The following is a 24,479-nucleotide window of genomic DNA, read 5'->3' as shown; positions in this document are numbered from 1 at the left end:
CCTTTATTACCCTGCTAGAGAGCCAGAAAGAAAAGTGACACTGAAAGCTGATTAGCATTCCATGTTTTAAATAAATTCCAGGCGGGTCAAAGATGTAAATGATTAAAAAAAAAAAAAAAAAGAAAGAAAAGAGAAAAAGAAACTAGAGGAAAACATGGGAAATTTAAAAAAAATGCAGAAGTAGAAGAGATATAACACTCAAAATCCATTAAAAATATAAAAAATATTGATACATTTACTTAAAAAATCCAAACATTTATTGAGGGGGGAAAACATCACCACAAATAAATCCAAAGGGGAAGCAATAAATAGAAAATATTTTCAGTACATATCACATAAAATGGATTTGCTACTTAACTGATAAAGAGTCCCTTAAAATCAATAAAGAAAAACCCAACAAACCAATAGAGAAATGAGTGAATGGAATTAGCAAAGTGTTCACAAATACACAATGGGAATACTAATGGCTATTAATTATATGAAAAATGCTTAGCCTCACTTACAATCCCCAAATAAGGCATTATTTCTTACCTACTATATGGGGAAAGATAGGGGAAAAAAAGTCTGGTAACCTTGTGTGGAGAAACTCAGATTCTTATATTATGCTTTGGAGGGAATAAAAATTAGACCCAGCTTTGCAAAAAGAACTTTATGGTATCTGTCAAAATTATAATCAAGACTCTGATTCAGCAATTCTCTTTTAATAATTTATTGTATGTAATAATATATATGCAAAATGATGTGTATATAAAATGTGTGCATGTCTATACTATATATAAATATACTGAAGATTTTTAAACAATTTTTATTTGAGAGAGACAAGAGAGATAGAGAGGGACAGAGAGTCAGGACTTTCATTTGCTGGTTCTTTCTCCAAATTCCTGCAATGGCCAGGGCTGGGACAGGCCAAAGCTGGAAACTAGGAACTTAATCAGTTCTCTCACATGGGTAGCAGGTACTCAATTCTTGAGCCATCACCTGCTGCCTCTCAGGGTGTGCATTAGCAAGGAATCAGGAACAGAGCCAGGATTCAAACCCAAGTACTTCAATATGGGAAGAGGACATCCCAATCAAGAGCTTAACCAACAGGCCAAATAATTGCTCCAGAAAATTTTTCAATAATAGCAAAAGACTAGAAAGACCTAAGCATCATTAGGAAATTGATCAACTCAGTAAGAGAATATCTATGTTATGGATGCAATATAGTCATTAAAGAATGAAGCAATTTTAAATATACTGATACAATTTCAAGATACAGTATGCAAAATAGAGATAATACTTCCAGAGGTACATGTTGAAGTATGTATGGTAGACTGAAATAAGATGAGACTTTCTTTCTAACACGAACCTTGGGACAGGGGAGGAAGAGAGAACAGAGAGGGAGGAAGAATATTGAGCTGGATAAAGCATGTGCATCTATTCTTGATAAATGCTGAGTCTGAGATGATGGATATGTGGAGGTTCTTTGGACTGCTCTCTTTCTGTATGTTTACCAATTTTCATAATGAAAAGTTGAAAAACAAAGCATGATGGAGAATAGTGCAGAGAGGGTGAGTTATATATTGTAACTATATCAATAAAAGCTATTATTTTTAAAAAGAATGCAATGTAGAGTTTTCTACCTCCAAGAGGATGTACTTACTCTATATTGCATACAACATTGGACAAAAACAGAAAAACTGCAAACAATAGCTGCCTCTGGTGAGCGGCATGCTGAAGGATGGAAGTGGAAATGGTGACTCATTTCTTTGTGTGATCTGCTACCTTTGCAACTCTGCATTACATGTTTATATTACCTACTCCAAAAATAAATAAGAAAGTGTGGAGTTGAAGGAATCATTTCATTGTATTCCAATAATCACAGAAAAAATGTTTTACATTTAGTAAATGCAATGTGCCTCTATGAAATGAGTATGAGCAGGGGTCGCTGCTGTGGCCTCAGTGGCTAAAACCATCGACTGTGGTGCTGGCATCCCATTTGGGTGCCAGTTTGAGTCCCAGCTGCTCTACTTCTGATCCAGCTCCCTGTTAATGTGCTTGGGAAAGAAGCAGAAGATGCCCCAAGTACTTGGGCTCCTGCACCCACATGGAAGATCTGGAAAAAGTTCCTGGCTTTTCTGGCTGTTGTGGCCATCAGGGGAGTGAACCAGTGGATGGAAGATCTGTCTGTCTGTCTCTCCCTCTCTCTGTAATTCTACGGAAGGAAGGAAGGAAGGAAGGAAGGAAGGAAGGAAGGAAGGAAGGGAGGGAGGGAGGGAGGGAGGGAGGAAGGAAGAGACAGAGAGAGAGGGAGGGAGGGAGGGAGAGGAAGGAAGGAAGGAAGGAAGGAAGAGACAGAGAGAGAGAGAGAGAGAGGGAGGGAGGGAGGGAGGGAGGGAGAGAAAGGAAGGAAGGAAGGAAGGAAGGAAGGAAGGAAGGAAGGAAGGAAAAGAGACTATAGTCAAAGATTCAAAGATTCTAGAATAAGTGAAGGAAGACCTTTCTCTCTCTCCCTCTCACTGTCTGTAATTCTACCTCTCAAGTAAATAAATAAAACCTTTAAAAAGATTAATGTCAAAAAATAAACCCTTTGTTACAAGTCTCACGACTGAAGTGAACTTTGGAAAGGCACATTTCTGGAATTTTCTTTTATTTGCATATCAGCCTCCAATTTATGCTCCCTCAGAACTGAGGACTTCCAAAAAGTTATGACCCTGATCCACAGTCCAGCAACATCCTCTATTAGATGCCAGGAGGCAGGATGTCCCTTTTGTAACCCCAGAACTCAAAGGCAAGCCTGGCACCCTCCTATCATAAAGACTGCCTCATATCCTAACATCTCCACCCCTCACTGGGAAGGGAGCTACAGGGGGGTTCCGATTACTCCCTCTATTTCTCCAACTGAGCAGCGCTATCAGATGTGTATATGTAAGTGTGTGTGTGTGTGAGAGAGAGAGAAAGAGAGAGAAAGAGAGAATTCCTCAAGCTGCACTTATGATTTGAGCCTCTCATTATATATATAACATTTTATTAAAAATAATATTTTAAAAACTCCATTACTGATGCTACTATGATTCTTTAATACTTCTATTTCCTGTTCTGTGCCCCAAATTACACATCTCAGTGAGAAGACAGCTGTTCTACTTTATATGTCTTATATTTCAGAAAACAGTTGCATTTTTTCTAAAGGAATTTTGCAATATTTCCAAACTTATCAACAAAGCTTTGTCTGTCACCAGCTCCACCCCTTCTTGTGCCTGGGGCTCTGGCTGGCCTCAGCTGTAGCATGCTCTCTGTGCTTTGATAGCCCTGTACAATGCTGCTTGAACTCCATGCCACAAGGCAACACTGTAAAGAAGCTGAAAGCAGAGAGAATATCAAATACTGCAAAGGGAGCATTTTATCTGCAGTGATTTGCAAGGATGCTCAGAGCTCTTCCTCACATTTCATCGGGCCCATGGCAATAATGATGGTTAGAGCAGCTATGGCATAAGTTGAGATTTTATCATGCTTTCACATCTAGTTCCTACTTTAAAATAAAATGCATACTCTACCTCCTCTCCCAACACATATCCTTCCCATTCCAAAAAGTGTGACTACATTAAAGAGCAGTTCTCCCAAGGATGTGTAGTTTTCTGAGTCAATAGTTACTGCGATGGCAAGATGATGTGGAAAAATGACATGTGGCTTTTCCTGGGTTAGGTAAGGCCTTACCTCATTCAGTGCACACATCCGAGCAATGGAGCCAATGTTGTTGGTGATGGTGACCAATGTGGCCCGGGCGAGGTCTTCCTTGCTGATGGACTCTCGCTTTTCTTTACTCATCATGTTGCCAAAGCTATGTTGGAAATATTAGCGAGAGTGTTCAAAATCATCCTTAGACAGAGCCCATGCTTCCATCATGGAGCAGCGGAAAGCCCTATGAATAACTCCGTGCAAACACAAAAGACCTGATTTTGCTACCACGGTTTATAAGCAGACAGGAGTTTGATACGAATGGCTGGCTGCCCTTTTCTTAGAAGGGACGAAGTAGCAATGGCTATTAATGGGGGAAAATTTTTGTAATGCCTCTATATATCTGGACGAGAAAAGAATGGGGGACACAGTTGCAGTTTTCCAGAACCTTCTTTCAAAGTTGCCTTATTTTAAGCACAAGCATCAAGAGTTAAATATCTCAGTGCTTCATAAAGGGCAGGAGATCGAGTCTGAGTGCCTATACAGAGGATAGTCGCACCAGGCTGGTGGATTGACAACTTAAAAAAGAGCTAACAGGATGGCCAGGGTGGAGAGGCTGCCTTGTGCTGAACCACTACTGCTCCTAGCTATTTTGTCTCTACCTTGATGCTACAGCAGATCCTTGAAGGCCAAATCGTTCATAGTCTCCTCCGTAAATGTCCTTCACCAGCTTATCAACATTGGTGCTGTCGCCTTTAGCTGCCATTTCCAGAGCTTCTTCAAAGGTCTCACAACCAGTCAGCAAGCAACATAGGCCTAGGAATGTTCCACCTCCAAGACTGAAGGAACAATAAGGTTTAGTTTTAAGTTCACTTTAAGATATGCCCACCCAGGTCCCCAACTACATCAAGACTTTTCATACGGGTTAATAAAAACTGGAGAAATACAAAGGGGCACTTGAAACAAAGTGCTAGGGTACAAAAGAGCTTCAGAGTAGATTGGTTGAAAAAAAGAGGGCCAAGACTAAAAATAAACATTGAGGAAAATATGTTCCTAAATTTGAGAACAAAATCAGAGAAAGATTCTCACTGATTTCCGTTGTGAGACCTTCAACCAGCCACTAACCTAAGTGCTTCATTCACGCCTATCCAATGGGGCCAGATCATGAGCTCACGTACTGGGCTAATGTGAAAACAGCAAATAATCAGAGAAATGACTGCTGTAAAACAAAAAATCATTTGCAGCTGAATACAAACACTAAGAAATTGTGTGCACACGGATCGCACTATGGAGCCAAACCCCTGCTGACAGAACTGAGGACTCTGCCAGGGGTAGCCAGCTCAACAGCTGGCTTTCATCTGAGCTTGCCTCTCTAGCTAAGATAATCACATTGAACATCCTCAGATGTTTCTAGAAGGAAATCACTGATCTGTTTGATTCTGAATTTTTTTTCCTAGAAGACTTTGGAAAAGGATATTAACATTTTATTTACCACTCAGCAGTGAAACATAGTGACACAGATCATAAAATAGTTCCAATGCTTGAAATATGCTTTAAATGCTTTCAACTGCTTGGGGGGAGTTCCTCTAAAATAGTCTTTCTAGATAACAATAGAAACTAATCATGGTAGCAGAGAATGAACTCAATTGTGTATTAATATCAAAGTTATCTGTTGGAAAGAAGAGCAGATGCAGAGTACAGCTATCACCAGTGAACTCCAGGCAGGAAAAGGAGCACTGACTCCTAAAGTTGTGGCCAGAGGCTCTACTCTTATTTACCACCTGGAAGATCAAATGGAGGAGTGCTGCCCACGTCAATCTGCTCTGAAGCCCCAGAGGGCCGCTAGCTCTGGGAGCCCTATTTGCGTTTGGGCACTGGCTTTTGATTCTAAGAAAAAAAAATCAAGTTGGGATTAAAGTAATGTTTAAATTTGAAAAAAGAAAATTTAGGGTAAATGACATTTACTATCAATAACTATTAACCAGAAAGTGTAAGTAGAGATGGGAACATAGTTATTTAGGTTGCATCTAAAGGGAAACTGTGTAATGTTCTTTAAAAACTGTGATTCTTACAAAAATACATAGATTAAATGACGAATTCTCAGGAAAAACTATGTAGTGAGGCAGCACGAGGAGCAGCTACCCAAACTTCAGGGGCAGTGCAATGAGGAAGACAGCTCCACGTACATTACTGCACTGACAATTCAGTCACAGTAGCAACTTGAGATTTCCTCTGAGCAAGTGTATCTTTCTTTAAAATGAACACGTCATGTCATGCTATGTTGTTGGTTTCAGCTTCTACAAAGCTGGTGGGTTTCAAAGGGAACATGGTTTGTGTATCATCTGGATTTGCTTTTGTCTCCTTCCTGTGTATTTTTAAATGGACATCTTGGCCATTTTTCTAGCTTCTATATACTTTTCATCCTCTAATAACCGCTCTTTGAATATCAAGTATTTGTACTAATCAAGGCATTCAACACCCTCCTCCAAATATAGGCAACTGAAGACATTGGCTGACTTAGAAAGAAGGTAACTCATCAACTGATGTGTTGGGATAAGTGAAAAGGAGGACAAAAGTCTTGTATAACTGGAACAGACTGATGCCTCCAGATGAAGATCTGGAGCTGAACGGGAAAAACAAGCACACGTCCGCACAGCTGGGACACGGCAGAGAGGAGGGAAAATGCACATCGGTCCTTCCGCAGAGAGCCAAGAGTCTCCCAGCACTGTGGTAACAGCCTCGGCCTGCTAGCCATTACTGAAGTGATTCCCTTGCTCGCAATCAGATACATCTGTTTGTTTAGGCAGACACACAATAAAACACTCAGTATATCGCAGACAAAAACAGAGTGCTGCATAAGCCACTAAATATTACCATTTTTTAAAAACAAAACAAACAAACAACATTGCAGTGAGGAACTTTAGGGAGGCAGAAAAAACCTTCGATTACTGAGTGTGTTCTTAAGAGATTCCAAAGTGATGAGATATACTACGATTTTCACCAAAGTTTCAAAATTCTTCACATTTCTCTTTTAGTAGGCTGCACATTCCAACAATGCCAGCAGAGAAATACTATTTTTCCCATTGACTTCTGTGATAAAGCTGGAGTTGTGTCACCAGGAATGTTACTGCCAATCTGGGATGCACTGAAACAAATCACTTAAAACCATGTTTGAAAGAAAAGTCTATCCATTAATGACATGACTTCCTAAAAATAAGAATGCCTAATGGGAAAAACAGGGTCTAATACAATAATGAAAACCTACAGCTATCAGCTCACGAGAGCAGCAAAACTTAACACGTGTTTAGATCAGTGATGCCCAGAGTGTGCTCCACGTGCCGACATTCCCCACTAACCCTGAGAGTTTATGTAAGAGGTCATCTGAAATCAAAAGAAACCTTTGGCAGAACAACTCTGGCTGGACAAGGATCAAGGTCCCTGAGACTTGATGTTTCATTCCCCTCCCCTGCTTGTGGCAGCCTTTGAGAGGGCTCCTGTGTTAACCTGCAGGCCCCCGCAGCACATTTGCAAAACTGCTGATTGAAGAGAGAACTTAGAGGGAAGCTTGAATATCCAGACAGGGTTTGTTGATCACTGTAGAGCACCAGTCACTAGTGGGCGTTTACCAATAACAAGGCTATATAGGGAATGTATAGGCATTATTACATGGTTAATGAAGTGTGCAGCTCGCTGTTTTTTTTTTTTTTTTTTTTTGACAGGCAGAGTGGATAGTGAGAGAGAGAGAGAGAGAGAAAGGTCTTCCTTTTGCCGTTGGTTCACCCTCCAATGGCCGCTGCGGCTGGTGTGCTGCGGCCGGCGCATCGCGCTGATCTGAAGCCAGGAGCCAGGTGCTTCTCCTGGTCTCCCATGTGGGTGCAGAGCCCAAGGACTTGGCCCATCCTTCACTGCACTCCCTGGCCACAGCAGAGAGCTGGCCTGGAAGAGGGGCAACCGGGACAGAATCTGGCGCCCCGACCGGGACTAGAACCCGGTGTGCCGGCGCCGCAAGGTGGAGGATTAGCCTAGTGAGCCAGGGCACCGGCATCAGACCAGCTTTACCAGTTCAATTACACCTTCTCCTAGGAGGAAGTCTGTGGTTCCTTAAGGATTAGCCCTTTATCAGATCTCTCTCTCTAAGGTAAATCAAGCTTAGCTGAAATACTCATGTCTCAAATACTCCTGACAGTCTCCTGAGGCCATGGGGTCAGTTTTCTTACTTAAGCAAGTGAGCTTAGTATTATTCTTAGCTTCTTGTGTGAGCTAGTATGTTTCTGCACTCTCAGTGGAAAAAAAATGTACACTTAGTAGCAATTAACTTACAAAACAAAGTGTACTCTACAGCCAAGAAGGCTTCAGTCAGAGAACATGTATATGTGTGTGTGTGTGTGTGTGTGTGTGCGAGCACATGTGTGTCCATGCACATGTTCCAATGCCATGTTTTCTCAACAGTAGCATTACCAAAATCTGAGGTCAATAATTTGGAGGCAGGGACAGTCTTATGCCCTGTGAGATTTTATCAGTATCCCTGGCCTCTACCCTATAGATGCCAGAGCACTCCACCTCCGTTATGACAACCAAAAAAAAAAAGGTCTCGTCTCTCCTTCCTTAGTGGCAAACCACTGATTCATGCAAATCCATCACAAGTCACAGAATCACGCTGGAAAAGCAGTGCCTACCTCCCAAGGGGTCAATAGTACTAGAAAAATCCACGGAAATATCTAAGAAACAACCTTGCTGGGGGTGGGGTAGGGGTGGTGGTGGTGGTGGTGGTGTAGCAGCCTACATCAGAATGCTGGTTTGAGCCAGCTGCCCTGCTTCTGAACCAGCTCCCTGCTAATGCATGTGGCAGTACTTGGGTTCCTGTCACCCATATGGGAAACCTGGATGGACTTCCTGGCTTCTGGCTTCAGCTTGGCTCAGCCCTGGCTGTTGTGGGCATATGGGGGAGTGAACCAGCAGACAGAAGATCAATCTCTCTCTGTCACTCTTCCTGTCAAATAAATAAATAAATCTTTAAAAACCAATTTATAACGGAAACAACTCCTTTCATGGAAATGAGGATAGTGTAACCCATAGATCTCCCATACTATCTTCACCTATCAAAAGCAATGGTTTTGGGGCTAGCACTGTGGTGCAGCAGGTTAATACTCTGGCCTGAAGCGCCAGCATCCCATATGGGCGTTGATTCAAGACCCAGCTGCTCCACTTCTGATCCAGCTTTCTGCTATGGCCTGAGAAAGCAGTGGAAGATGGCCCAAGTCCTTGGGCCCCTGCACCCACGTGGGAGACCTAGAGGAAGCTCCTGGTTCTTGGCTTCAGATCAACGCAGCTCTGGCTGCTTCGGCCAATTAGGGAGTGAACCATCAGATGGAAGACCTCTCTTTCTCTCTACCTCTCTTCTTTCTGTGTAGCTCTGACTTTCAAATAAATAAATAAATCTTAAAACAAACAAACAATGGTTTCAATATCATGTCCCAAAGCACATTCTACATGGCTCTAGTTTCTTAAGTTGTCCCTCCAGAAATGGGTTCCCTGGTCCAGTAAGCTGGTGAAATACTGAATACGAAATCCTCCTCTTAGAAGTTAAGGAAAACTGGCTTAATGTTGTTTAAACTAGCATTTCTCAAAGATTGACTGCAGATCCATTCCCATGTTGAATCCTCTGGAACAGGAAGCTGAGTCTGTCTGCTCTTATATAGTCTTGGGCTACATGTACAAAAAAAAAAAAAAAAAAAAAAAAAAAAAAAAAAAAAGCACTCGGCTCCATGGTAGCTGTAAGCTGTTTTCTTGTCCACCATACCTCAAAATTCTCTATGAGGTGAGCTGTCTTTTCTAGCTCTTGGCTGGAACATTTACTTGAGAGTAAAAAACATTCTTTGTAAACCTAATTTGGTTTGCTGGTTGGAGCGTTATTAATCTATTTCAAGCAATTCACCCTGTGCTGAGTCCAAAACAAAGCTTTTTCTGAATCCCTCCCTGACTATCCCAAGTAACTTCCATCTGGATTCTATTGTGCTTATCAACCTTTCCATTCATTTGACACTTAACGCACACCACTTTGTTGGCAAACTTCTGATGTGTGCAGGACTTTTTATATCAATCTACCCACAGTTTCTAGCAGCCTAGCGACTCTGTCTTACTAAATCGCCCTGTTACTACTTTGAAGATATCCTCTGATTAATCTCTTAGCTGAAGAGGTCAAGAGGTTTCTTTTTCAAAATGAATTCAATAGGGGCGGGCATGTGATACAGCTGGTAAGACGTCTCTTGGTACGGCAGCATCCCATATTGGAGTGTCTGGGTTCAAGTCTCAGCTCCACTACAGATTCTAGTTTCCTGCTGGTGAGGTAGCACAGTAGCTGAGTCCCTGTCACCCACGGGTGAGATCCGCGTTGAGTTCCTGACCCCCAGCTTTGGCCTGGCCCAACCCCAGCCATGGCAGGCATTTAGAGGAGTGAACCAGCGGATGGCGACTCTCTTCCCTCTCAAATAAGTAAATACATTCAGTCTAAGCAGTATTTTACTACAGACTTGTGATCATGAAAGATACATGGTTTTAAGCATAAAAAAGTGTCTCTTAGTGGAAAACATGTTTACCTGGTCCCTGTAACTCTTTTATAGTTGTCCTTGGAGTACACTGCTAGAATACTGACACCCGAGCCCATGTTAACCAGCAACATGGGGTATGGGTTATCAAGGCAGTATGGCTTTTTTTGACACAACTCAGGATTTGTGGGATTTTCGAAATAGTAACATTCTGGCTTGCCATTGAAGCCCACAGAGTCGACGTAAAGCAGACCCTGAATGAGACAGTCCAATTCATCCAGTTTGTGCAGCTGCAGGTCAGCGATCTGAAAGAGAACAAAACCTCATGAGATGGTGTGGCCACCCCGGGGGAAGCGCCAGAGGCGCTCAGACCTCAGACTGGGGCAGTCACATCAAAAGGCTGGAGACAGCCTTGAAATGCCAGGTCGTGAAATCTGGTCACTCCACAGTTAGCAAGGAGCAGGCTTGCCACGGGAGCGGGCTGGTGTATGCAACGGGTTGAATGGTGGTCCCTGAAAGATATGTCTGCGTCCTAATGCTCAAAAACTATGAATGTGACAGTGTATGGGAAAAGGGTCTTTGCGGATGTAACTAATTTAAGGATCTTACAGTAGACAGACCATCTTGGATTACCTGGGCAGGCCCTAAATGCAAAGACAAGCATCCTCGACTCGTTGGAAAGATCTGGAAAACACCGAGGTGAAGGCCGTGCGGGGATGAAGGCAGAGACTGCAATGCCGCCTGCAGGCCAAGGGATGCTGAGAGCCAGCAGAAGCTGCAACAGGCGAGGAACGCAATCCCCCCAGGAGACACTGAAGAAGTGCAGCCATGCCAGGGCTTTGATTTTTGGACTTCTGGCCTCAAGAACTATGAGCAGGTAAACCGTTTAAAGCTACCACGTTTGTGGTAACTTGATACAGCAGCTGCAGGGATCTAGGACGGGGTTGGGGTGAGGAGTGGGTGTCTCTTCGGCAGGACGAGCAGAGAATATTCACTACGTGGCAAAAGTCTTGGAGTTTCTCAGCAGGGTACAAGGTTCTCAGGGCCTGGGAGCTCAGAAGAATCTTCTCTGAGTCCACAAGTGTCAACTCCCCTTTTCCCAGGAGTGGGCTCTGGAGTTAGACCTGGCTTTGACTTTGAGTTCTGAAACTTACTTAATGGGAGGAATGTCTCGAACCTTACTTTACTCATCTGTAAAATGGACAGTACCTACCCCATAGTGTTGCTGTGAAGAATACACTACACATGAACAGGGCTCATGCTGGGCTTGGCACCTACAAAGGGCCCCAAATACTGGCTCTTTTGTTAATAGCTGAGGTGGCCCCAGGGTACACTTTCACGTTCCTAATGGGACAACAACTCTCGCTCTCCTAGGATAAAAAGTAATGAGGAGTGAGCTGGCTGTGAGCGGGCCTTGGAGGCCAGCGGCCGCAGTGCATCCTCGAAGGAGGCCTAATTCATGAACTTAAGAGCAGCAGTACTGCAGGCCCAGAGGTCCAGGGTGATGATCACTGTCCATGGAGAAAAAAAACAGGACAAAACAAAACTAACCATTCTCAACATGAAATCAAACCAATGAAGGAAAATAACTTATAATTGTTAGTTTTAAAGAATCTCTTTGGAGTTGGCATTGTGGCACAACAGCTTAAGCTGCTGCCTGCAGTGCTGGCATCCCATATGAGTGCCGGTTCGAGTATCGGCTGCTTCACTTCTGATCCAGCTCCCTGCTATATGGCCTGGGACAGCAGTAGAAGATGGCCCAAATCCTTGGGCCCCTGCACCCATGTGGGAGACCTGGAAGAAGCTCCTGGCTTCAGATAGGTGCTGCTCTGGCCATTGTGGTCAACTGGGGAGTGTGCCAGAGGACGGAATACCTCTCTCTCTGCCTCTCTTTCTGTGTAACTCTTTCAAATAAATAAATAAATCTTTTAAAAAAATCTCTTTAAAAAATATCAATATTTATCATTTACTACATGCCAAGCCCTGGTGTCAGATTATTTAATTCTCCTAAGAATATTATCAAGTAGATTCTATTAACCTTGTTCTATGGGTAAGATTCTGGGGAACTTAAATATTTCTCCCTAAGTGACACAGCTAGCACATCTCTTGCAGTTATTTGCCTCTCTGCTCTTTTCATTGCCATCATGGGTGTTGCTCTGGGGCCTAGAAACAAGTGATACAAGTACTAGACTTTGATATTTCACCATAAAAGATACCATCTTTATAATGAAAGTTAGTAGCTAGAAGAAAACTTTAGACTCTATCACTCATCTGAATTTCCTCTTTAACAAAATGCACTGAATCTATACCTAAAAAGCAGAATTAGACGTTTACCAGCCATGTGACATGTTTTTTTTTTTTTAAAGATTTATTTACTTGAAAGGCAGAATTACAGAGAGAGAGAGAGAGAGAGAGAGAGAGAGAGAGAGAGAGAGAGATCTACCATCCTGTATATTTCCCTCCTCAAGTGTTCCCAATAGCCAGGGTTGGGCCAGGCTTCAGCCAGAAGCCAGGAGCCCAGAACTTCTGGGTCTCCCATTGTGGGTGCCCAAATACTTGGGCCATCTTCTGCTATCTCAGGTGCATTACCAGGGAGCAGGACTGGAAATGGAGCAGCCGGGTCTCGAACCGGCAACCATATGGGATGTTGGCATTGCAGGCAGAGGCTTAACCTTATACGCCACAATGCTAACCCCTGAAAAGTAGTAATTAGTCAGTCCTGAGACCAAAGGTTAACCTGTTTAAAAATTAATCAGAGGTTCATCAACAACATGTACAGTCAAGCCAAGAGCCAACCTCACAAACAGACAGAGACACAGTCTGTCCAGCTGGACATCCTGGAACTACACTAGACAGAAAAACCTGTGAAGGCAAACAGACTGAGCACATGCCACTTTGATCTGAAAGGGAACATCGGAACCTCACCTTTCCCCTCAAATCATTTTCAGATAATGTTGGCAGCAGCAAACAAACAACTCTTCTCTACTAAGGGATGGGTATTTCAGAAGCCCGGGGTCATGCAGGCCCAGACAAAGGGGACTAAGGGTTTCAGTCACTTTGATAGAGACTTCCGTCCAAAGAGGTCTATCTGGAAAAAGCACAGGCTCCCAACCTGCAGGCAGGGAGACACAGGGCTGCCTGTGTTTTCAAACAGGCCTAGACGGAGTTCTGGTCTCGTGGCTTTGGGCTGGCCAAACCCTGGCAGTTGCAGGCATTTGGGGAGTGAACCAGCAGATGGAAGAGCTAGCTGGCTCTCTCTCTGTGTCACTCTGCCTTTCAAATAAATAAATGAATCTTTAATAAAATAAAGTTCACTTCCAGGCCAATGAAGCCATGTAGTAAGCCATGTTGCCAGATTTTCCCAAATTCAGAAACCCAGATTTTTATATGAAATATTTTTGTTTTTAAATGCTATCAGCTGGGGCCGGCGCCATGGCTCACTAGGCTAATCCTCTGCCTGCAGCACGGGCACCACGGGTTCTAGTCCCGGTTGGAGCGCCGGTTCTGTTCTGGTTGCTCCTCTTCCGGTCCAGCTCTCTGCTGTGACCCAAGAGGGCAGTGGAGGATGGTCCAAGTACTTGGGCCCTGTACCCACATGGGAGACCAGGGGGAGGCACCTGGCTCCTGGCTTCGGATCGGCGCAGCATGCTGGCCGTAGGGCCATTTGGGGAGCAAACCAATGGAAGGAAAACCTTTAAAATAAATAAATAGAAAATAAATGCTGTCAGCTACAGCTGGCACCATGGTGCAGTAGGTTAATCCTCCGCCTGTGGCGCCAGCATCCTGTATGGGCACCGGTTCTAGTCCTGGCTATTCCTCTTCCAATCCAGCTCTCTGCTGTGGCCTGGGAAAGCAGTAGAAGATGGCCCAAGCTCTTGGGCCCCTCACCCGCATGGGAGACCTGGAAGAAGCTGCTGGTTCCTGGCTTTGGATCGGCGCAGCTCCAGCCATTGTGGCCATTTCGGGGGTGAACCGAAATGTCTCTTCCTCTCACTCTCTGTAACTCTACCTCTCAAGTAAATAAATAATATCTTCAAAAAAATAAAAATAAAAAATAAATGCTAGCAGCTTATTTAACAATGTTTTTCGTTGCAGACCTAGAAAACATCTGTGAGCTAAATCTGACTTCAACAATTGGTGGCGATTTTATGTACAGTCAAGGCATCTTAACAACCAGGATATATTCTGAGAAATGTGTCATTAGTGATTTCATTCTAGTGCAAATATTGTAGTTTCCTTAGGCAAATGAAGCCAGCTCCAACAACACCAGGCAATATAATCTTATGGGGCCAGTTTCATACATGTGGTCTCTCATCGACTGAAACATCATTATGCTGATCTCTATGATGACCTTAAATGACAAATCTGCAAAAACAGATCCAGCCAACGTGTAGATGAAGCTTCAGGTAATCTGAACATAACCGTGTAACCAAAGTGTGTGGGTGACTGCTAACCACCAGTTCCCTGGGAGCAAAGGCTCTGATTTGTAGCATTTGTTAATCTGTGATGTAATCACCCCTGCCATGGCCAGCTTCAACCTACCAACACGATGTCACCTCAACGCAGAGTTGAGAAGAAAAGCACAGGTTCCTTCAAGCAGGGGCTGGAGTCCGCTCTCCCTGCTGGTAACTCTCCTTCTACTTTCAGAGAATATGAATTCTGACCATTCCTGAGTCATTAAACCATTCCCCAAACTTAGAGATAACAAACTGAGGGTTGCCCCAACTGTGTGCAAATAAAGGAAGCTAACTGAAAACTACATAGATCCCACAATAGGACAAGGGAGCTCCTATTGTGACCCATTTGTAGACAAATGGGGCCAACAGGTAAGTGACTTATGAATCCTAAGGCTAGCAAGTAGGGGAAGACGTAAAGTAGAAAAAGCTTTCAACAATTACAAACAGCTAACATTGTTTGCCCAGTACCAAAGTCACTCCAGGAAGTATGGGTATAGTAAGGTTCTTAGACTTTAGCTGGGTCCCACCTGTAGAGTTTCTAATTGCATTTCTAGCAATATTCCAGATGATGCTGATAGTCCTAGAACTACACTTTGAAAACCCCTGAGTTGGAAGGATGGGTACGGTATGGGTATTTGGAGCTGAAGAGCTAGGAATGAATCCATCACAACCCAGAACAGGGTTTTGACAGTCACGCAGTCTCCCACACAGGTGCTCAACAGTCACATATGCTCCCTAATAGAGTCTGACCTAGTTTGACCTAGTCAAATAGTTGTGTGAAAATGCTTTGCAAACTGTAAAGTACTATAGACATCAGTTATAATTACTATATCCCATGAAAAATGAAATAATCCAGGTCTTCCTATCAAGTTGAAATGCATTTGAAAACACCATTTCCAAACTGAAGACTCTAATTTCTGGAGAGCACTCAGTGATTACCTGTAATGTTAGCAAATATACAAATCCTAAACATAAGTGTGTCAGGATACAACTGCAAGAGGCTCTTCTTATGTGCTTTAGCTCAGTCTGTTAAAAATAACTAACTGAACAAAACAACTGCCGGCGCCGTGGCTCACTAGGCTAATCCTCCGCCTTGCGGTGCGGGCACACCGGGTTCTAGTCCCGGTCTGGGCGCCGGATTCTGTCCCGGTTGCCCCTCTTCCAGGCCAGCTCTCTGCTGTGGCCAGGGAGTGCAGTGGAGGATGGCCCAAGTCCTTGGGCCCTGCACCCCATGGGAGACCAGGATAAGTACCTGGCTCCTGCCATCGGATCAGCGCGGTGCGCCGGCTACAGCGTGCCGGCCGTGGCGGCCATTGGAGGGTGAACCAACGGCAAAGGAAGACCTTTCTCTCTGTCTCTCTCTCTCACTGTCCACTCTGCCTGTCAAAAAAAAAAAAAAAAAAAAAAAAACAACTATGACACTGGCTCCATAAATCATATTGGAAGGGGCAGAAAATGTTATCTCAGGGGGCCAGTTTTGTGGCGTAGCAGGTGAAGCCTTGGCCCACAACACCTGCACCCCATATGGGCACCAGTTTGAAACCTGGCTGCTCCACTTCCAATCCAGTTCCCTGCTAAAGTGCCTTGGAAAGTGCTTGGGTCCCTGCCACTCGTGAGAGATCCACTAGAAGTTCCTGACTCCTAGCTTTGAATTGGCCCAGCCCCATCCACTGTGCCCTTTTGGAGAGTAAACTAGTGCATGGAAGATACCTCTGTCTTTCTCTTTCTCTCTGTCTCTGTCTCTCTTGATCTATCTCCTCCTTTCTCTCTGTAACTCTGTTTTTCAAATAAACCTTAAAGAAAAAAAAGTTTTTTTAAAGGTTATCACATTAAACCAGGAACAATCTGCATCTAAAGTGGTTCATTCAGAATTATCAGTTACACCCAGAGTTCTCTTCTTTACACTAAGGAGATCTAATGGAGACCTAAGAAATCAAATTCAAGTATGTTCAATAAGTAAGAAATATTAACAGAAACTCAAAGATGATTCTTTCCTTCCCTACCCATTGATAAAGGGGGCCATCAACAAGTGGTCAAGTGTCAAGCCAGACTGAAGTAGAGTAACAGTGCTCCTGCAATGTCAAAAACCAGTCCCTGGATTAATAATAGCAACCAAGACAATACGTGTTCTTGAATCATCCACTTAGATTTACAGATTCCACATACCCACCATTACTTTACCCTTTACTGACAATTTTTCACCACTACTAACTTTTTCAGGCTGTTTCCTTGGGAGTTTCTGGAATACAGAAGGCCAGTCCTGGGACTGTCATTGTCAGGTAGAGGGTTAAGCGCTGCCTGCAGTGCTGGCATACTATATCCGTGTGCTGGTTCAAGTCCCGGCTGCTCTGCTTCCAATCAGCTTCCTGCTAATGAGCCTAGGAGAGTAGCAGAAGATGGCTCAACTACTTGGGCCCTTGCCACCCATATGGAAGACCTGGATGGAGTTCCAGCCTCCTGGTTTCAGCCTGGCCCAGCCCCGGCTATTGTGGCCATTTGAGGAGTGAACCAACAGATGGATGATCTCTCTCTCTGCCTTTCAAATAAATAAATAGGTCTGAAAAAAAGAAGGCCAATTCCTAAATTCCTTGAAAACAATCAGAAAATTCTTTCCTTTGCCTTAAATCTCACATCAACTGAATAAGATTAGTATTATATCTTGTTTGTTCAAAAGATAGGCTTTGCGTTCTCTCTCTCTCTCTTTCTTTCCCTATCCCTTGAGGACTTGGAAGAGCCATTTTAACTTCCAATTAATGTTAGCCTTGGATGGAACAAAATTCACAGTATCTACTATAATGAAGAGTAACATGGACAGGAAAGATGACTTTTTCATAAATTTTCAGTTAAGAATAGTTTGCATTCTTGAGCATAATCTGGCTTAAGTTGTGATGTATGGTAATGGATGAAAACACTAGGACCCATAGAGTATAGATGGTGAGCATAAATGAAAACTTAAGTGAAACCTACAGCGTTGCCTGCCATGGTGCACAACCAGGATTCCACACCATGAGGATGACTTTTCCAAACTGTGGGATCCCTCACCGGCGTTATCAGTGTCTTAGACAATTTAAAGTCAGATTACATTTTTCTTCTGTGTTCCATATTGGTAAAGCACTCATTTTTTTAATGATTTTTATTTATTTATTTGACAGGTAGAGTTACAGACAGTGAGAGAGGGAGACAGAGAGAAAGGCCTTCATTCCTTTGGTTCACTCCCCAAATGGCCGCCACATCGATCCGAAGCCAGGAGCCAGGAGCTTCTTCCTGGTCTCCCACGTGGGTACAGGCGCCCAAGCACTTGGGCCATCCTCCATGGCTTTCCCAGGCCACAGCAGAGAGCTGGACTGGAAGAGGAGCAACCAGGATTAGAACCTGCCACCCATATGGGATGCCGGCGAGGCAGACGGAGGATTAACCTAGTGTGCCACCATGCTGGCCCCAAGCATTCATTTTAAAGATTAATTTTGCCAGGTAGAAATCTGGTTGTGACAATGATCCTAAAATGTTATAGGAAGGGAGGGAGGGAAGGAAGAAAAAAAAAGGAAGAATGGGAAGGGTTAAAATAGGAGATCACTGTTTTGGATTAAGCTCCTCCACTGTGTCCCAACGACAAGGCTAAAAGTCAAAATGGATTCACACATGCTGACGTTTCATGTCACCAAGCAGAAACTAAGCTATTTATCTGACCTTCCTAGAAATGAGGATTAGAGCAATAATAATATCCTGCCCAAAGAGACCAGCTTCAACTGGCATGATGCTGACCCGCCCTATTCCTCAAAGCTTACTCAGAAAAGGCAACCTCAAATAACCTGATGTGAATCCATCGGTTATCTATTTACTGTTCTGTCTCCTAGTCCCCACCTTACAAAGAAAGTAACTGAAATGACCAGTTCACTGCTTAATTTTTTTGTTTCTGCTTTCTTCAGCCCTCTTCTGTCTCCAAACCCTACCTCCTGTGGGCACCTCAGTGAAACACTAATTCTATTTTATGGAACAAAATGTCGCCTAATTCTATAACTGAAAATAAAGTCATTTAGATTGTTAAACTAAATTGTTCTAACTTTGTCTTTTTGACAGATGGAAGGATGGAAGGAGGGTAAGAAGGGTAAAAGAACAAAATCAGCTTTGTTCAAATGAAAAATGTTCTACACAGGGGTCTAATTGAATACTTGTCTTATGGTCTACAGCTCTCATACATTCTAACTTGGGTGACGAATAGTAGATGTTATCTAAGGATTTAAGTACATTGACTTATATAAAAAAAGGAAACAGTCAGAATCCATAATAACAGCTAGCTATTCAGTGTCTGTGGAACACCTTGTACTTAGCTCTTATTGCTCAGATGGATTTTGAAAACTTCTATCTGCAAGCTTATATTACATTGAAAACAGTGACTTCATAACATAAAAGAATCAGGATTTACAGGTACGCATATACATGGCTTTATGGTTTGTGAAGCTGTTTGATATATGCAGTAGTCTACATTGAACCTTTACAACTATGCAAAGACCTTCAATTTCCTACTCTGGAAGGCATGGGGAGAGCTTGGATTTAGGACACCTCTTTGGTCTACCTACAGGGCTCTTCCCCTGGGGCCTGTGCAGTCTGCTCTATGACTTCTTTGGGTCCCTGCTCCAAGGTTAAACGCAGCACACATATACCCTCCCATCACTCCCCATGCTCTGTGCCCTGCCTTTTTCCCTTTTCATAGTGCATGTCACCTTTGATAGCTTCTGTATTCACTGGTTCATCTGATTACTGACTATCTTCTTCCACTGGAGCGTAAGCTCAAGGGGGACAGGGGCTTTGTTCTGCACTGTATTTGGCATACAGAAGGAGCAGGATAAATGATTTGCAGAGGGAGTAAGTGAACGCATAGGGAAGTGGATGATAACACTTTTTCCATCCCAGTGACAGTCTGGAAGGATCCAGCACACTGCTCACTACATTGTCAAACACATTATGGGAAGAGAACTGTGGTTTTCAATTCTGTCTTCACTTTGGCCCACACTGAACATGGAAACTGAAGGCAGTCCATGGGTTTGTCTTATACAGATGGAGGCACCACTTGATCAGGCTATTGGCTCCCTGCTCCAGTCTGCTCATTAGGCTCTGAGAGCCTGCCCTACCTGACAGAGGCTATGACCTTTCTTGTCACTTGTTTGGAGCAACACACCTTGAGTACCCTTCTCCCAGGACATATGTTACCTGAGAGGAGAGAAGAGGGATCCAAGGACTGCATAAATCCCCTGTCACCTGGTTCACTTCAGGCTTTCCTTCCTTTATTTTATTTTATGTATTTGAAAAGCAGAGTTAGAGAGAGACAGAGACAGAAAGAGAGGTCTTCTAACTGCTGGTTCACTCCCCAGATGGCCTCAACAACCAGGGCAGGGCCAGGCCATGGATGCAGGGGCCCAAGCATTTGGGCCATCTTCTGCTGCTTTCCCAGGTGCATTAGCAGGGAGCTGGATGGGAAGTGGAGCAGCCAGGACTTAGACCAGAGCCCATATGGGGTGCCAGTGTCACAGGTAGCTGCTTTACCTGCCCCACCACAATGCTGGCCTCTCATTCAGGCTTTCTAGTGGAGATAAAGACACAACATGTCCTTAAGGGACCTGGGGAGCTCATAGCACGCTGGTTCAGGAGTGGGTCAGCATTTCTTTCTGAATCAGAACTGAGCCACAGCTGCAGCCCTTACCTAGGAGGCACCATGGTACTAGAGTCTCTTAATCACTCTTTAAGCTTCAGTTTCTTCACCCAGTAGCACAAGAGTGCTTGCTATACCAGCCCATCTCACAAGGTCACTTCTGGTTCTAACACCCTAGGAACTCTGCCTCTTCTCGCCACCTTACTGCCCCTGTTTTTCAGATGATAAAACTGAGGCCTACAGAAGGGACATATCTTGCCCAAAGTCACTCAGCTATTTAAGTACAGAAACAGTGGGCGAGAGTTTGGCACAGGGGTTAAGACAGAACTGGCAAATTCTGCATCCCATATCCAAGTGCCTGGTTGGAGTTCCAGCTCTACTCTCAGTCCCAACTTGGTGCTAACGTACATCCAGTGGATGGGAGACCTCTATGTCTCTCTGCCTTTCAAATTAAAGAAATAAATGGTGGTTGCCCTCTTCCAGGCCAGCTCTCTGCTGTGGCCAGGGAGTGCAGTGGAGGATGGCCCAAGTGCTTGGGCCCTGCACCCCATGGGAGACCAGGAGAAGCACCTGGCTCCTGCCATTGGATCAGCGTGGTACGCCAGCCGCAGCGCACCGGCAGCGGCGGCCATTGGAGGGTGAACCAACGGCAAAGGAAGACCTTTCTCTCTGTCTCTCTCTCTCACTGTCCACTCTGCCTGTCAAAAAAATTTTAAAAAATTTAAAAAATAAAAAAAAGAAATAAATGGATGAACTTTCAATGCAGAAATAGGACTAGCATTCGGGTTCAGTGCTTTTTCCATATAGCCCAATTTTCATTCTCATGCCCATAGCTAGCAGGCTCTCAGTTCAGAACTCTTCGGTCATTGAGCTCTTGGATGGGATAAAGATCTCATGGGCCACTTAAGTAAGTGGTGGGTCAAAGTCTATTGCTATGTAGAGAAAGGGCCTGAAAATAATCAATCTCACTTAGAATATGGCTAAAGGATTCTGTTGCCAGCTCCTGTTTTAAACTACTTAACATCAATGAGGTAAATGCTGTAATTTCTGATGATATCAATAAGATTTGAACATATAGCTTTACTAAATACCATGAATAAGGAATGGATTAATTTATTCATTAATAACAGATTTTTCAGCAAGACTGGATTACATAGGAGCATAGAAGTGCCATGACAAAATGCCAGTAATTTGTACTGCAGCCATCTGGGGAGTGAACCAGTGGATTGAAGACCTCTCTCTCTCTCTGCCTCTGCCTCTCTGTAACTCTGCCTTTCAAATAATTAACTAAATCTTTAAAAAAAAAAAAAAAAAAAAAAAAAAGAGGAACAAATGGGCAGACACAAGTAGTTTTTAGTACGATTTACAGAAAGCCTTCCTGGGGGCCTCAGTCCGTATCTGTATATCTGTAACACTGGCTTCACCATGTACCTGCACAGAGCTCTTACCCTGGACTCCATAAAAACATACAATTTAAAGACAAATAAAATACTTCTGCATCATGATTCCATGGTAAGTTTGTAGAAAATTCTACCTGAAATACTTCAGAAAGAGTCATGTGTCATTTTGTCCTTAGTGTACTACATAGCAGTAACGTATTGGAAACATGATGATGTGCCAGGGACAGCATCTGGATGCCAAGGACACATTATCTACAAAGTGCCAGGGACAGATTATCTCATTCAATCCTGCGTGTAGCACCTATTACATGGAAGCTATTTTTTATTGCACATAGATGAGGAAACTGAGGCCCAGAGTTGGAGTAGACTCATCCAAAGTCCCCAGGCCAGTAGTAGTCAGGAGAGGCCATGACCGTGGACACAGAGAGGCTTTGCTGTTTGAACCAGGACAAGCCCGACCTACCATTCTGAAGTCCTCTTCGAACTTGAAAGCCCCACCCCCGGTGGCACAAAGGGTGGTGTGAAGGCTGGAGAAGTTCTTCTCGCTGCCCATCTGGATGAACCTGTGCATGGCACAGCTGGGAAAGCGAATGAAGTGCAGGTTCCCTTTGCGCCCACACATGGTCAGGTTTTTCAGTTCCAGGTGGACGTCTCGGATTCCAGTTTTCCCATAAGCAGTGTTAGAAGTCAAATACTTCCGGATGCTCTTCAGGTTTTCCACTTCTTCTTGTTCCTCTTCGGCTGTAATATCCTTTGGTTCAAAGTAGACCAACTTAACCAGAGTTCCACCGATATCCATGCCAAACCATGGGAACGCTAGTGGGCAGAAAGAAAGATGCTGCTGAAGTCCATGATTGCAAGGAGATGCTCAGTTTTTAAATAGTAAGTAAGGAAACGCACATATCACATACACTTCACATTCCATTGACTTGAATTCGAATGTGCCTCAAAGAAGACACAGGCAGAAAGAAATTCACAGCTGAAGTGGTGCCCACAGCTTGGCACACAAGCCGTTCAGTGAGTCTGCCTCAGAACCTGAGTGAGGTGACAAACGGGATTCGGCAGTTTTCTAAGCCAGCCTTATTTCCACCTGCTCCCTGGGGCTGCAGAATCTCCCGAAGCTGAGTGCTAGTCCCACATTTAAAAAGTATATGTGTTTTGCCTATGTCATAGCTCTCAAGAGCTATTTTATCAGAATTTTAGCCAAGACTAAGAAAAAATATATCTGCTCCAATCCCAGAGGAAACTGCTAGGTTGGGAGTATCAAGAGATGGTGTGTTGGCCTCCAACTCACATGGCACCTTCCTACAGCACTTCTCTATGACTATAACATGAGTTCATGCTGTAATCTATACAATGATCAAGGAAGGAGAAAGGCAGAGAAATTGCACTGTGAGAGCTGATGAGCAGACATGATAACCCCCATTGCGGCACAAGCCTAAAAGCAACAGTTCACCTCACATCTGATTTCTTTCTCCATTAAGCAGACATTTGCTCTGTCGCAAGTTGCCTGCCTAGAAAAAGTTCTCAACCTGGCTGTGTGAGTTTCCAGACTCATCTGGAAAGGTTTTAGCATCCCATTCTGGCCTCTTCTCCCCCAGATTCTGACTTAAGTCAAGCAGGTGGCCCAGGCAATAGCTTGTTTGTTTGTTTGAAAAAATAGAGGTAGAGACAGAGACAGAGAAATCTACTCCATAAATGTCCACAATTGCCAGGACTAAGGAAGGCCAAAGCTGGAATTCAGAAACTCAAACAAGATCTGCTACATTAATGGCAGACACTCAATTATTTAAGCCATCGTTTGCTGCCTCCCAAGGTGTGCAACAGCAGGAGGTGGAACAGGGAACACAGCTGGGACTTGAGCCTGAGCCTGAGCGCTCCAATATGAGATGTGGGTATTTTAAGCAGCAGCTGAACTGCTACACCAAATGCCCACCCCAGCAGTATGGTTAAGAAGTTATCCAGTGGTTCTCACCTGCAGGTGGGTAACTACTAAAACAGAGGGACCAGGGCCACAGGCAGGTGTACAAACAAACAAAGCTCCTGCCCAGCTCTGAAGCACAGAGGCATGCCTGTGGGTGTGTACACACTGAATCAAGCTGAGATAAGTTTACCTAAGGTTAAATGAACTCCATCACAACTATTTTTATTGTGATTAAGAGAATGGACTGAACCACCTGGACAGACTTTAGGCAGAGGCAGCCTGGAGAGTTCATGCTATAGTGTCAAACACTCTGCAGACTCAAATGGGAACCCAATTGCTGGGAACTCCCTTGTCATCTCCCTCTGCAGAATCCACCCGGCTAACCTTAAACACACCAAATTTAAAGACTCGGGCAGCAAAAATGGCTTCTTTCCGAAAGTTTCTCTAAACATCCTAGAGAAGATTCACTCATATTAGCCCTGGTCAAAGTGAGAAAAGGACATCTGCATAGAATATTTGTCAAAGTGTTCATAGTACACCTGTAAAATTGTTTATATCATACCTGTCCATGTGTGCAGAGTACAGTTGTCAAAGTGTGCATATTACATTATCAGAAACCTAAGCATAACCTATAGAAGTTCTTTCAAGGAACCTCTGCTAAGCTAAGGGAGGTTAAGAAAAATGTGTGGCTGGAGACCATCCCTGCAAACAAAATCTCTCCTATGCCTCACCAGCTGCTCCAGTAACATTATAGTAAATTAAATTCCAAGCCACCAAAAGATTAACAGCCACAAATTCCATTGACAAGATTGGGTTAACAAATGTCCTAGTATCTTGGCAGAAGTTTACAAA

General features: G+C 43.8%; 1 protein-coding gene and 1 non-coding gene across 6 annotated transcripts in view; both read right to left on the bottom strand.

Annotated features, from left to right (window-relative positions):
* Window positions 1-24,479, bottom strand: part of PANK1 (pantothenate kinase 1) — a 69,712-nt gene that overhangs the window by 11,965 nt on the left and 33,268 nt on the right. For 4 of the 5 annotated variants that reach the window (XM_002718500.5, XM_008270177.4, XM_051823394.2 and 1 more), the window contains 4 exons: window positions 22,167-22,519; window positions 10,251-10,504; window positions 4,317-4,493; window positions 3,694-3,817 (listed from right to left, as the gene is read on the bottom strand). In XM_002718500.5, coding sequence (XP_002718546.1) covers window positions 3,694-3,817; window positions 4,317-4,493; window positions 10,251-10,504; window positions 22,167-22,519 — 908 coding nt within the window. The remainder of the gene's footprint in view (window positions 1-3,693; window positions 3,818-4,316; window positions 4,494-10,250; window positions 10,505-22,166; window positions 22,520-24,479) is intronic. The other variant, XM_008270176.4, reaches the window with a different exon arrangement.
* MIR107 (microRNA mir-107) lies at window positions 3,281-3,340 on the bottom strand. Its single transcript, NR_162510.1, has one exon. It is a non-coding gene; the product is annotated as a microRNA mir-107 (primary transcript).

This window comes from Oryctolagus cuniculus, chromosome 15 (assembly GCF_964237555.1).
Source record: "Oryctolagus cuniculus chromosome 15, mOryCun1.1, whole genome shotgun sequence".
Taxonomy (NCBI): domain Eukaryota; kingdom Metazoa; phylum Chordata; class Mammalia; order Lagomorpha; family Leporidae; genus Oryctolagus; species Oryctolagus cuniculus.
Note: the sequence above shows the minus strand (reverse complement) of the source record. Positions and strands in the feature narration are given on the sequence as shown.